The sequence below is a fragment of the Apodemus sylvaticus genome, chromosome 12 (genome assembly GCF_947179515.1).
Source record: "Apodemus sylvaticus chromosome 12, mApoSyl1.1, whole genome shotgun sequence".
NCBI classification, from domain to species: domain Eukaryota; kingdom Metazoa; phylum Chordata; class Mammalia; order Rodentia; family Muridae; genus Apodemus; species Apodemus sylvaticus.
In genome coordinates this window covers 92,703,696-92,716,194 of record NC_067483.1, presented here as the reverse complement: position 1 = coordinate 92,716,194, position 12,499 = coordinate 92,703,696, and the positions used below count along the sequence as shown (strand labels likewise).

The 12,499-nt window shown below is 43.8% G+C and overlaps 1 protein-coding gene and 1 non-coding gene across 3 annotated transcripts in view; both read right to left on the bottom strand.

Moving 5' to 3' along the window:
• Positions 1–12,499, bottom strand: part of Rab3gap2 (RAB3 GTPase activating non-catalytic protein subunit 2) — a 79,041-nt gene that overhangs the window by 34,830 nt on the left and 31,712 nt on the right. For both annotated transcript variants that reach the window (XM_052201133.1, XM_052201134.1), the window contains exons 8-12: positions 11,405–11,504; positions 9,620–9,718; positions 2,819–2,967; positions 1,175–1,254; positions 991–1,080 (exon numbers count right to left, since the gene is read on the bottom strand). In XM_052201133.1, coding sequence (XP_052057093.1) covers positions 991–1,080; positions 1,175–1,254; positions 2,819–2,967; positions 9,620–9,718; positions 11,405–11,504 — 518 coding nt within the window. The remainder of the gene's footprint in view (positions 1–990; positions 1,081–1,174; positions 1,255–2,818; positions 2,968–9,619; positions 9,719–11,404; positions 11,505–12,499) is intronic.
• LOC127697942 (small nucleolar RNA SNORA36 family) lies at positions 7,131–7,259 on the bottom strand. The gene has a single exon (XR_007980610.1). It is a non-coding gene; the product is annotated as a small nucleolar RNA SNORA36 family (small nucleolar RNA).

Here is a 12,499-nt window from a genome sequence, read left to right as displayed (position 1 = left end):
GTTATCGGCTCTTGTCTGCCGTGTGTTCCCACCACCATGACAGTCTGTTCAAGAACACTGGACCAATTGACAACAGACCGAACCCTTTTGGAACTGTGAACCAAAAGAAAAACTTCCTGCTTTAAGTTGTTTGTCAAATATTTTGACTTCAATAACACAAAAACAACTAATCTGCTGCCTAAAGCAAGCACTTTCTTTGTCTAAAGAGTTTCTGCGAATGTGCTATTGGCCTGTAACCAACTTATGTGAGTTATCAGTGCAGTGGAGGCAAACAGGAAATGAAAAGGAAGGAGTAGCGCAGAAGAGGGCCTTGAGCTCAAGTGCTCAAACCCTGTCATGTGGATGTGACACACGAAAGGACATCTGCACAATTTCTGATTGCTGCGTGAATTCAGAATGCAGACGTGTTCTAGCATGAAGTAAGAGGAGAGGCTATGATACAGTTCAGCGGTGCAGTGCTGGGCCACATGAAGGAGGTCCTAGAACTGCCAAGAAACAAGTGACTGGAACCTCTATTTACAGAATAATGAATCCAAGCCTGCAAACCACAGAAAACAGATTTTACTAACAGTTCATTAGTCTGCTTTCTCCAGATGAAGAGCATCTTTAGAAAGAGGATTTGGAATATTACTTCCTTTACGATGGTATTTTATATCAGGTAATGAGCAACAATTAAAAAGAAAGCCAAGCAAAAAATCAAGCTGTCTCTTCCAAAAAAAAAATAAATAAATAAAGTAACAACAACAAAAAGCTGCACTTTTCAGACATACTGATACATTCTACAGTCAACGGGAAGGACATCCAAGCTGGCGTGCTGAAGACTCACCCTCCTCAGGGGACTCATGTTCTAGTTGAGAACAGACCCTCACATGAGGAGAAAGTCTCAGAAGCCTGGAGTCACAGAATCAGAAAATCCGCTGAGGGGCCCCAAGTGAGTGTAACCGTAAGCGGCTACTCAAAGCACCCGGGAGAAAAGCACGGCTGACTTGCCTCACAGCTAGTGGGGTAGCTGGCTCCATCTTGGGCTTCTGCTTCTGGACACTTTCTTCCTCATGCTTGCTTTTCCAACCAAGCCAACCGCTGAGGAGACAGACATAGGTAAATACCAGCTTCTGATTGATTGTCTGGGCACAATCAAGCCAGATCCGGCTCAGATCAAGCTAAAAGGCATTACCTGGCGGCACTGAAGAGGGCAGAAGTCAGCTTACTTGCAACAGCGAGTGCAACGTGAGACAACAGAGGCTGCGTGCTTCCCTGCAAAACAGACATGCAGAGAAAGCATAGATGAGACCTGTTTCTACAGGAGCCTTACATAAAAATGCAGGTTACAAAGTCTGCACCAAGAGCTCTTTCTAGAGGTGTCAACTCAGTAGCAACAATGTACAATTAATGCTGGGATTTAAAATAAGGCATTTTTTCTAGAGGTAGGAGTTGCCCCTATCAGTATTTTGGCCTCAGCAATGCAAACTAACACACTGGGAAGCAAGAACTTCCCAGTGTGCTCTGCAGCTGCAGGACTATAACCAATCTTTAAGGTTTCTCTCTTTAAACTGTAGCTTAGTGAAAACCAAGGTCAATAAAACTACGGCATTGTCTAGCTGTGCTGTGGATTTCCCAGCTGTACAAAACTGCCTCTTCCCTTACTTTTTATAAAAGTTAATATATATTTGTATAAAAGAAAAAGATAATTCAGCCCATCTAGAGAGGCTACTTTTTAAGTAAGAAGTGCTTCTGAATGTATCACCTAACTCTTCTCTATTTTAGGAAACAGTTTTCAAAGCCTGTATCAACTACAATGGTCAGCTTATTCTATCTCACAGTTCCTCATTTATTCTAATCCCTGGAGGGTTGACATAGTTAAAAACTAGCAGCTGCACCAATATTTAAACAAAGCTCAGCTGTCAAAGAACTCAGGGCTTCAGAGACCAAAATTTATTGGCTTTACCTTGTATGTGCGCACAAACACACACAAACACACACACACACACACACACACACACCATGGGGAGCAATGAACAATGCCTCATGTAGCCCAGGCTAGCTTCAAATTTGCTAAGTAGTAGAGAATGACCTTGAACTTCTGATCTTTCTGTCTCCATCTCTACCAATGCCAGCATTACAGGTATACACCACCACATCTCTTATATGTTGCTGGAAATCAAACTCAGTTTCAGATGTGCTAAGCAAGTGGTCTACCAAAGTGAAGTACACCCTCAATGCTTTGCCCTGATTTTGAGAGCTTTTTGACTAATCTAAATAATTTAGAAGAAGCCTGGACTGGTGACATGGCACAGTGAATAAAAGTACATGCAGCGTAGGCCTGGTAACCTGACATCACCAGACCCACACGGAGAAGCCAGATGTGGTTGTGTGCATTGGTAATGCGTACGAACACAGGCAAATGTGAGCTGGACCTGGAAGGCCAGCTACACGGTAGAAGGAAAGAGCAAGCCTCCAAAGTTATCCTTCAACTCATACACATAGAACACATGCCTACACACACACACTCTCTCTCTCTCTCTCACACACACACACACACTCACACATACTCTCATACACACACACACACTCACATACACACATACTCTGTCACACACATACTCTTTCACACACACACACTCTCACACTCGAGAGCACACTCCATACAAACACTTCTATACACAATAATTTCTTTAATTATAAAAAGAAAAAAATTGTGATTAATTTTAGCTTCAGGTGAAATTTAGAAATTTAATCTTTCTAAGGCTATGTTGCTATATCTAATTTTTTAGGCAAATTAAACAGTTCGGAGTGGCTCTACTGATGATGAAGCCCATACCTCTAGTGCATAGAAGAAGCCAGTGAATGGACTGGAGCCCACAGTGATGTATTGAGACATGGCAGGTGGACTGTTTTTAATTGCTGCATTAAATCCACCTATATTAGATGCAGTCTTCATCTGATCAAATGGGGACAGAGTCATAATACCTTATAATTAAAAGAAAAAAGGAAAACCAGTTTGAATGCATTAAAATGACTTCATTTAAACTATCATTTTACTTGTGTTTTAAGATGCTACTTAGTTTTAAGTCAAAAGTAATTTCCAAAACTACGAATATCCACATTAGAAAGTGCTGATAAATGTTAAAAGCGCCCACCTGACTGCAGGCGCAGCTGTTTTGACCTCTATTACTTTCCCCACTCCCTGCAGCGATGTCACTTTTTTACTGTTTCAACTCACCACCTCTGCTATTTCTCCTCTACTTATCAAGCACCATTTGGAGTCCTATCCCTCTCTTCCAGCTCAGATCCACATTCCATTCCAGCCCCTCCAGAAGTGCTGGCACCAATCTTACTCCACAGACTCCCCAGAGGAAACCTTAACCTTGGAGCGCCTCAAGTGTCTGCTCTTGAAAGACACAGCTGCTCACACACGGCCCACCCCACTGAGTGCCCCCCCCCAACTCCCGGTCCTTTGCACCCTGTATGCTAAACAGTCTACAGCAGTACTAACTTCTTCTGATCTACACACACTGTTTTATGTGGTTGGCTGCTAAATCTTGGGGAGTGCTATCATTTGTAACAAGCTGTAGAGCTGCGCTTTAGGTATATAAGGTAAGAGCTTACTGAGGGCCCTCGTTCTCTCTCATCCCACCAAGACTCATCTCATATTCACTCTTCTCATTAAGAATAATGTAAGTCCACCAGTCAAAATGGCTAGGATGAAAAACTCAGGGGACAGCAGATGCTGGAGAGGATGTGGAGAAAAAAGGAACACTTATCCATTGTCGGTAGGACTGCAAGCTGGTAAAACCACTCTGGAAATCAGTTTGGTGATTCCTCAGAAAATTAGACATAGTACTACCTGAGGACCCAGCTATACCATTCCTGGGCATATACTCAGAAGATGCTCCTACATGTAACAAGGACACATGCTCCACTATGTTCATAGCTGCCGTATTTATAACAGCCAGAAGATGGAAAGAGCCTAGATATCCCTCAACAGAGGAATGGATACAAAAACTGTGGAATATATACACAATGGAGTACTATTCAGCTATTAAAAACAATGAATTCATGAAATTCTTAGGCAAATGGGTGGAACTAGAAAGTGTCATCCTGATCGAGGCAACCCAATCACAAAAGAACACACATGGCATGCACTCACTAATTAGTGGATGTTAGCCCAAAAGCTCAAAATAAACAAGTTACAATTCAAGCTCAAGAAGGAGGACTTAAGTGAGGGTGCTTCAGTTCCTCTAAGAAAGGGAACAAAATAGTCACAGGAGCAATAAGGGAGACAATGTGTGGAGCAGAGACTGAAGTAAAGGCCACTCAGAGACTGCCCTACCTGGGGATTCATCCTATAAACAGTCACCAAAGCCCAATACTTTTATGAATGACAAGAAGTACATACCAAAAGGAGCATACCATGGTTGTCTCCAGAGGGGCCCTGCCAGAGCCTTACAAATACTGAGGCAGATGCTAACAGCCAACTATTGGACTGGGCATGGGGTCCCCAACAGAGGATCTAGAGGATGGTCCAGAGGAGGTGAAGGGGTTTACAGTACCATGGGAAGAACAATGATTTCAGCCACCCAGACACCCCAAGACTCCCAGGGACTGAGCCATCAACCAAGGGGCACACATGGTTCCAGCCAAAAATGTGGCAGAGGAAAGCCTTGTTGGGCATCAGTGGGAGGAATGGTCCTTGGCCAGGTAAAGGCTCAACAGAGGCCCCAACAAAGGGAAACCGAGGGGAGGAGGTGGGAGTATGTTGAGTGGAGGGGCATATACATGGAGGCAAGGGGAAAGAGGAGAGGGAGGGGCTGGGGGGTCTTAGGGGAGGGGGGATATGGAGAAAGGTTTTACCATTGGCAATGTAAATGAAGACGATAGTCAATAAAAAAAGAAAATAAATAAATATTTTTTTAAAAAAGAATGCTGTAAGTCTTACTCGTGGCTGAGAGCATGTTCAGCTATAAGTCTATTTCCTTAGCTGAGATTTTCTCACTGGAGTTATAATCTTGCTGACGGTTTTCCCTCACACCAGTCCTTTCCGTCCTATGAAGCACACTGGATCCCCTCTGCATGTAAACCTCCACAAAGCCAAGCTCACTGGCTAACTTCCACAGCTCCATCCGTATCTATGAGGACCTCCTTGACAGTGTGCCACATGAACAGGACCTGCACTGAGAGAGGGGAACTGAGTGGTTGGGCGCGGGGGGGGGGGGGTAGTGTTCCGGGCAGGGGAGCAGCAACCCCAGTGTTTGTAGAAGCTCCAGGGACTCTGAGGAGGCCAGATCAGCACCACAGGATGCAATACAAGGGGCTCAGGGGCTCGGAGCAAGGCCCAGAGCCGAGAGCATGCGGCCGTGTCAGGAGAGGGCGCGTACAGCTGAACATGGGAGGTCAAGCTTAAACATCCAGCAAATGTGTCCAGACGCACAGCTTACAGAAGAAAGGACCGTGCAGCTCACAGAAGTGCCAGGACTGGCTGGGGAGGAAGAGTAGACCTACTGTGATTTTATTTCTTGTTATTTGTTACTTTTGAAAAGAGGACATGGAAACATTTATTGTGAGACAAACCCACCACAGCCTGGCCCCTGTGCTCACCTGTCTCCCACAACTGCAGGGAATAAGGTGAGAAGGACGTCCTCGCTGCCAGGTCCAGAGACACACCCCCCCCCCCCCGCCCCTTGAATGCTGCTGTTTCCAGTTCCTACCCAAGACATCTGTATGTGCGGTTGTCCCACTGCCTCCAAGCCTCAGACCCTCTCTCTCTGTGCAAAGTCTAACTTGTGATGTGCAAGATATGCCCCCCCCCCAAGAATCTTCCTTATTCCTCTTTCAGTGAACAATCTGCTTCTCCACAACAGTGAAGTGAAGTGCCGCCTGTGATTCTGCCACTTAGGGGAAGAGTGCGGTGAGTGGCAAAGGTCAGACTGTGTCCGCTCTAAGTCCACCCTCTCACGTGCAGGAGCTCTGCTCTGCGACTTCCCTTCCTTTCCCACGCCTCCTCCCCCCCTCCCCCCCCCCCCCCCCCCCCGTCTCTCTTTCTTTCCTTCCTTTCCTTCCCTCCCTCCTTCCCTCCCTTCCCTTCCTTCCCTTCCCTTCCCTTCCTTCCCTTCCCTCCCTCCCTCCCTCCCTCCCTTCCTTCCTTTCTTTTTGGAACTTGGTTTTTTAGAGACAGGGTTTCTCTGTGGAGTCCTGTCTGTCCTGGAACTCACTCTGTAGACCAGGCTGGCCTTGAACTCAGAAATCCGCCTGCCTCTGCCTCCCAGAGTGCTGGGATCACAGGCGTACGCCACCACCGCCTGGCTCCCACGCCTCTTTCTAAACAGCAACTGTGCAAGGGGTGTTTTTTTGGTCTTGATTGTTTGAGACTAGCTGCCTTAGAAATCACAAATTCAAAATGAAATTCACCTTCCTTATCTTCAGGTAGGTCCGACCCCTCTGTACATGGTCAACCTGGCTTCCTTTCTCACACCACTCTGTCAGCCACACTGACCTCCCTTGTTTCCAAGTCCTCTGAGGTCTTTGGGGGGATCCCCAGGCTGATGGTTTGACCTCTGCTGAGGATGCTCTGACTAGAAAGCTTCCCCCAGCTGGCTGCTCCTCCTAGCCCTTCCTGCCTCACTCATGTGTTCTCTGGAGAGGCCTATCCTGAGCATCTATGTGCACACTTCCTTTACTCTAGAGCAGCAGTTCTCAACCTCCCTAACATGTGACCCTTTAATACAGTTCCTCATGCTGTGCTGACCACAAATGTAAAATTATTTTCATTGTTACTTCATAACTGCCATTTTGCTACTGTTATGAATTGCAATTTAAATATCGCATGTGCAAGATATCTGCTATGTGACCTCTGTGAAAGGCTTGTTCGACCCCACGTTAGAATTGATGCTCTGGACCAGTTGCCTACTGGTGTTTTGGCAGTACCACATCTACTCATTTAGTTCCTATTTATCTCTATCAGCAGAATACAAACTTTCTCAGGGAAGCGTCTGGACTGCCGTGTTTCCAGCACCAGCACTAGTCCCTAGGGAATAATAGGTGTTTGTTTGTTTGTTTGTTTGTTGAATGAGTTAATTAAGACCTTCATGTAAAGATGTAGATAAAATAAAGTTTATTGTACCGTTATTGTTTTCATGTGTAGGCTGGGGAGTAAATGAATAGAATGTTTTCTATCCAATCATTTTCCCCAGCCGGCTTCAATGTTCCAAAGTCTAATTAGCAGAGCAGGGAGGAGACCCTGGACTGAACTCAACACTTTGGAAATGTATGTTAACATTTCTCTTAGCAGAAAACTGAAGACACACTGAAGTGTTTACTGATAGAGTATTTCACACATTACAAAGACACACATTACATAACCATACTTAGAGTATTCCACAGCATTTGTTAGAGTATTCCACACAAGAATGGTATCCAGGACTATGCAGACAGAATCAGCAGGCCTGTGTGCCAGACACCTTCTGCCGGCCCTCCACATGACTCCTGCCTTCCCTAGAGCAGGCGTTTTGACAGTTCCTGCCGACTTCTGGCTGAATTCAGACAACAGGAGTTCCATCAGGAGACCAGAGAGAAAGGGCTCCTTCCCTGAAAGCTGGCTGTACCCTGAGGAAAAGTCATCTTGCTCTCAGGCACCTGTTCCATCATGATCTGTGAATGACGATGGCTCCCTGCCTGTAACTCTTCAGCCAGGCTTAGCTGTGCTTAACAGCCTGGCTGCTAAGAAGTCTCAGTGTATGGACATCGCTGGTGCTTACACAATAGCAAGTCCATATAGCATCTTCGTAAACAAACCTTTCAAGCATCCTACGTCATCTGTCTTTTGTCCTCCGTTAGGACAAGGCTGACAAATGTCTCCTTAGTAAACCTGATGTGAAAGGAGTTGGTATTATAGTGCTATCTATGAGAACATGCCTTCCCACATGACATGTGCACGTAACTTATACACTTACACACAGACAGGGAGATAAATGCCAATGATGAGGACCTCTGATAGAAGGAAAGTTTTTGTTGTTCTTTTTTTCTATGTATAAAAAACATATTTTCAGAGTATAAATACATATACTCTGTTCTGTTTGTTTGTATTGTTTTGTTTTTCTGAGACAGGGTTTCTCTGTGTAGCCTTGGCTGCCCTGGAACTCACTTGTAGACCAGGCTGGCTTCCAACTTAAAGAGATCCACCTGCCTCTGCATACCAAGTGCTGGGACAACAGGCGTGCATGTACCACTAGTGTCCAGCCATTGTTCAAATTTTAACATATATTACAACAATGGAAGATATTTTAAGATAGTATTTCTCTTTCTGTTTTCACTTTTCTTTTCTTTTCTTCTTTTTTTTTCAAGATAGGGTTTCTCTCTGTAGCCCTGGCTGTCCTGGAACTCACTCTGTAGACCAGGCTGGTCTTGAACTCAGAAATCCGCCTGACTCTGCCTCCCAAGTGCTGGGATTAAAGGTGTGCACCACTACCACCGGCCTGTTTTCACTTTTAACGCCTTAATTCAGAAGCCTAATTCTTCTCACCAAGATTAGAAGTCTCCTTATTAATGCTTTCTTTCTTTCTTTGTTTAAAATTTAAGATGGAGTATGGCCACACTGCCCATGCTGGCCTTGAATTTGTTATACTCCTGTAAGCGCTGGAGTTATAAACATGTACAAATATATCCAGCATCTCTTAATGGTGGCCATTAGACTGACAGACACTATTCCCAGTCTCTAAACTGTCTGCAGAGTGGTTTTTCTGACAGGCAATGTGAGGGGCACTACTGCTGAGAACTCGGTGGTTCTTGACGCGACTGAGACGGCCTGTTCCTGTGTAAGTGCACAAGGCCTTTCAAGGCTAGGTCCCTGCCTGTGGTCCTGGCCTCACTCTCACCAGCTCCCCTGGCACTCACCCCATGCCAGTGTGTGTGTTGGTTAGAGAGCTTGTTCTCTTCCTGTCAGATTCAGTCAGGCTGCTCGAGGCCGCCTACAGCTGCTCTACTCTCCCATGTACCTTCAGCTAGCCTCGTACCTCTGCACAAGCCAGGGCTTCTCATCCCTGTGTTTCTGCTTTAGTATTTTTCTTTTCTTTCTTTCCTTTATATAAAATATATAATTATATATAATATAGAATATTGAGATAGGTAGGTAGGTAGGTAGATAGATAGATAGATAGGAATATATATATAATGAGAAATAGACAGACAGACAGTCAGACAGACAGTTATAATGCATCTTGTTCTATAATGCAGTTTGGCTTCCCAAGTCCTGAGAAGACAGGTGTGTATCACTATGCCCAGTCTTTGATATCTATATTCCTGAACTAACACAATAATCCCTCAAATATTTTTCATGGGAAGAAACCTGCTTTATATATTTTCTGTTGGTCCACAAGTAACATGTTAAAAGACTGTTGTGTAAATTCATTACAAGAATCAGAATGTCATAGACAAATGACATCAAAACTGGTATTCTATCTTAAAAGACACAAGCTTTGCCGAGAAAAGCCAGAACTGACTTCCTGGTATCTCACTAAAGTCAGTGAATTTCTTTTTCACATAAGAATTAATGTCAATTTCTAATAAATTAGATGCTCCAATAAAAAAGTATGAGAATAAAAATAAAAATAGAGTTAGCAATGCTTACCAATACTAGCATGATCGATAATGGTGTCAACATCTTGAAGACCCCATTTCTTATAAGCTAACGGTGGTGGCTGTATGTTCTCATTGCCTGATGCTGCAGCTGTCGAAAAGACCAGACAATTCAATTACAATGGATAGAATGGCATTTTATAAAAAAGACATCTAATTTATAGTTTATTGCCCTAAAATGTCAACTAAAAATGAAGCACAGTAATAAAAGAGGCATGAGATGAGATTTGCTCACGCCATGACAACGCCCACAAAAGCACAATGTCAAAGGCCCTTAGCTGGTCCTGAGTGAGCACAGTCTTCGACTGTGGCAGACAAGCTCGCATAAGCCTGTAAGCCTTCAGCTGTCCAAGCAAGGACAGAGTTCAAGACCATAAAAGAAGCAACGTCTCTAAGCAGCAAACTCCAGCACTGATGAGAGTGTTAGCTTCAAGCTCGTTTTGTAAACCAATGTGTTTAGAGAGGCCTGAGGTACCTACTGATCCACCTAGCCTACATGACATGGCAAATAGGTCAGACTTTGTTATACTCTTATACAAATAAGAATACACATTTTATTCTTATTGTCTCAATTTCCTCTTCCTAGTTTATTATTAGAAATCTTATCAACAAAAAATAGTCATTCTCTTTTGGTAAATATATAAATGGTTATTTATTTATTTGGAATAGCACAGAGTCACATACCACGGTCTATCCTCTTCCTTGGCCCCCCAAAATGGTGATTATCTCACCAATCTGAAAATAAATGAAGCCATAATGGGCTAAATTTAAACAGTTTAAAAGATAATGAAATTAGGTATAAAGATTTAAAGTGTGTTGATATAAGAAAAAAAGTATGGATTACTGAAAAGAACCATAAAACTAAGACTTGAGAATTTTCTCATCACAACCTGCTAAGAGACAACCTGTCCCCTGAGGAGACACTAGAGCTATATGAAGGCATGCTTCCCTCCAGGAGGAATGGCTTGTTTTGCACTTTATGTAAATTTAGACTTAGAATTTCGTCCTTATTGTGGCTAAGCAGCAAACATATCCTATGGAAGCTGTTGTCAAGATGGCTCCATCAGTATCCCACACATCGAGAGGACTGAGTCTAGAACTCCAGCAGCCATGTAACAACCACAGTGTGTTTCCTACAATGAGCCCGATGGCCCCACATGTGGGAGATGAAGGCGGGCAGATCCCTGAGCTCAGTGGCCAGCAAATCATGCTGGACCAGGGAGCTCCAGGCTCAGTGATGGACCTGTCTTGCAAGAATGGATGGATGGATGGATGGATGAATGAATGAATGAATGAAGCAGGTGAAGAGTACTGAGGGAACACCCTTGCTGCTGACTGTAGCCTCTGCACGCACTCCACCATCACCACAATGAGGCTTCTTGATTGTCCACGCACTTTTCTCCTCTAATAATGGAGTCCTCATTCATGCAGCTCAGACCTCCAGCATCTCTTCCCTGACAAGTGTTTCCAATAAAGAGGCCAGGCTGAGCCGCCGGACTCCCCCCCCCTCCCCTCCCCCTCCCCCCTTCCCCCCTCCCCCCCCAGAAGGAGTGTGCTAGTGGGAGGTGACGCGCCAGAAGGCCCAAGTGCACCGATCCCATAGCTTCTCTCCTAGGGAGAGGCTCACTGGCAGCATCCAATCCTACCCACCTACAATACCTCAGCAGCAGAGGCTCCGCCCTTGCTTATGAACAGTCCACCTTTCAGTGTGAGGAGGAGGCCACAATGAATAAAACCATCATCACCAGAACTTGCACACTTCTTGCCAAAAAATTACCTTTTGCAACCTGGTTTCGACAAGCTCGAAGAGACTGAAAAAGACTAAATCCATCGATAGTCACAATGGCAGCTGGATATAAGATGCTTAGTTCTTCATTCTGGGAGAAATAAAGGAAAAAACCGTTTCCTAAACAGATACAACAAGCATCTTCCTTTTTAAAAACACTGAGCATCATATTTAGTTAAACGCTATGACTAAACGGTAAACTCTGAAACAGAACAATCTGGAAAAAAATCAGCAAAAGGAAGTAGGTGCTAACTTCAGAACACTTTCCAGTCAAAGACCTGACATGCTCTCAAATATAGCTTTTATATGTAGTGGGAAATGGTTCCAGGGTAATAGTGAAAATGATAAAAATGTTGTTTTAGCTCATAAGACATATCCATTATAAAGATGTAAGTCAAGTGTTAAAAACAGAAGCTGACCAAATGTGGTGGCACATGCCCAGGATTCTAGCACTCAGGAGACAGACAGGCAAATCTCTGAGTTCAAGGCCAGTTTGATTTTAAGACAGCCAGGACCACATAAAGAGACTCAGTGTCAAAACAAAACAAAACAAAACAAAACAGAACAACAACAAAAAAACAAATAAAACGCCTCAACACCCCAGAGAGAGACATTCACTTGAAACCAGAGGCCTGTCCCAATACTCATTTTCAAATAAATTCATATACCTTTGCATAAATCTATCATATATGGTATTACATATATATGATGTCTCTAGTAACCAGTGCCACAGCCACATTTCATCCATCCATCCATCCATCTATCCATCCATCCATCCATCCATCTATCTATCTAAGTATAAATGTACACACTTTAGGCCTATATCACAGTATTAAGTGTGATACCTCTAATCAATGCTACATTAATTAATTAACCAGCTAATTAATACTGTTACAATGCTGAGGATTCAACTCAAACCTTGTACACTAGGCAGGCATTTTGTCAATTGAGCTTCATCTCAATCCTATTTTTTCCATTTTAATAAGCACAGAGATAAGATTTAATTTTGTTTTTTTGTCACAATCTCCTGCCTCAGTAATTTTTAAAACTACAACTTCAAGCAGGCAAGATGAGATACACCTATAA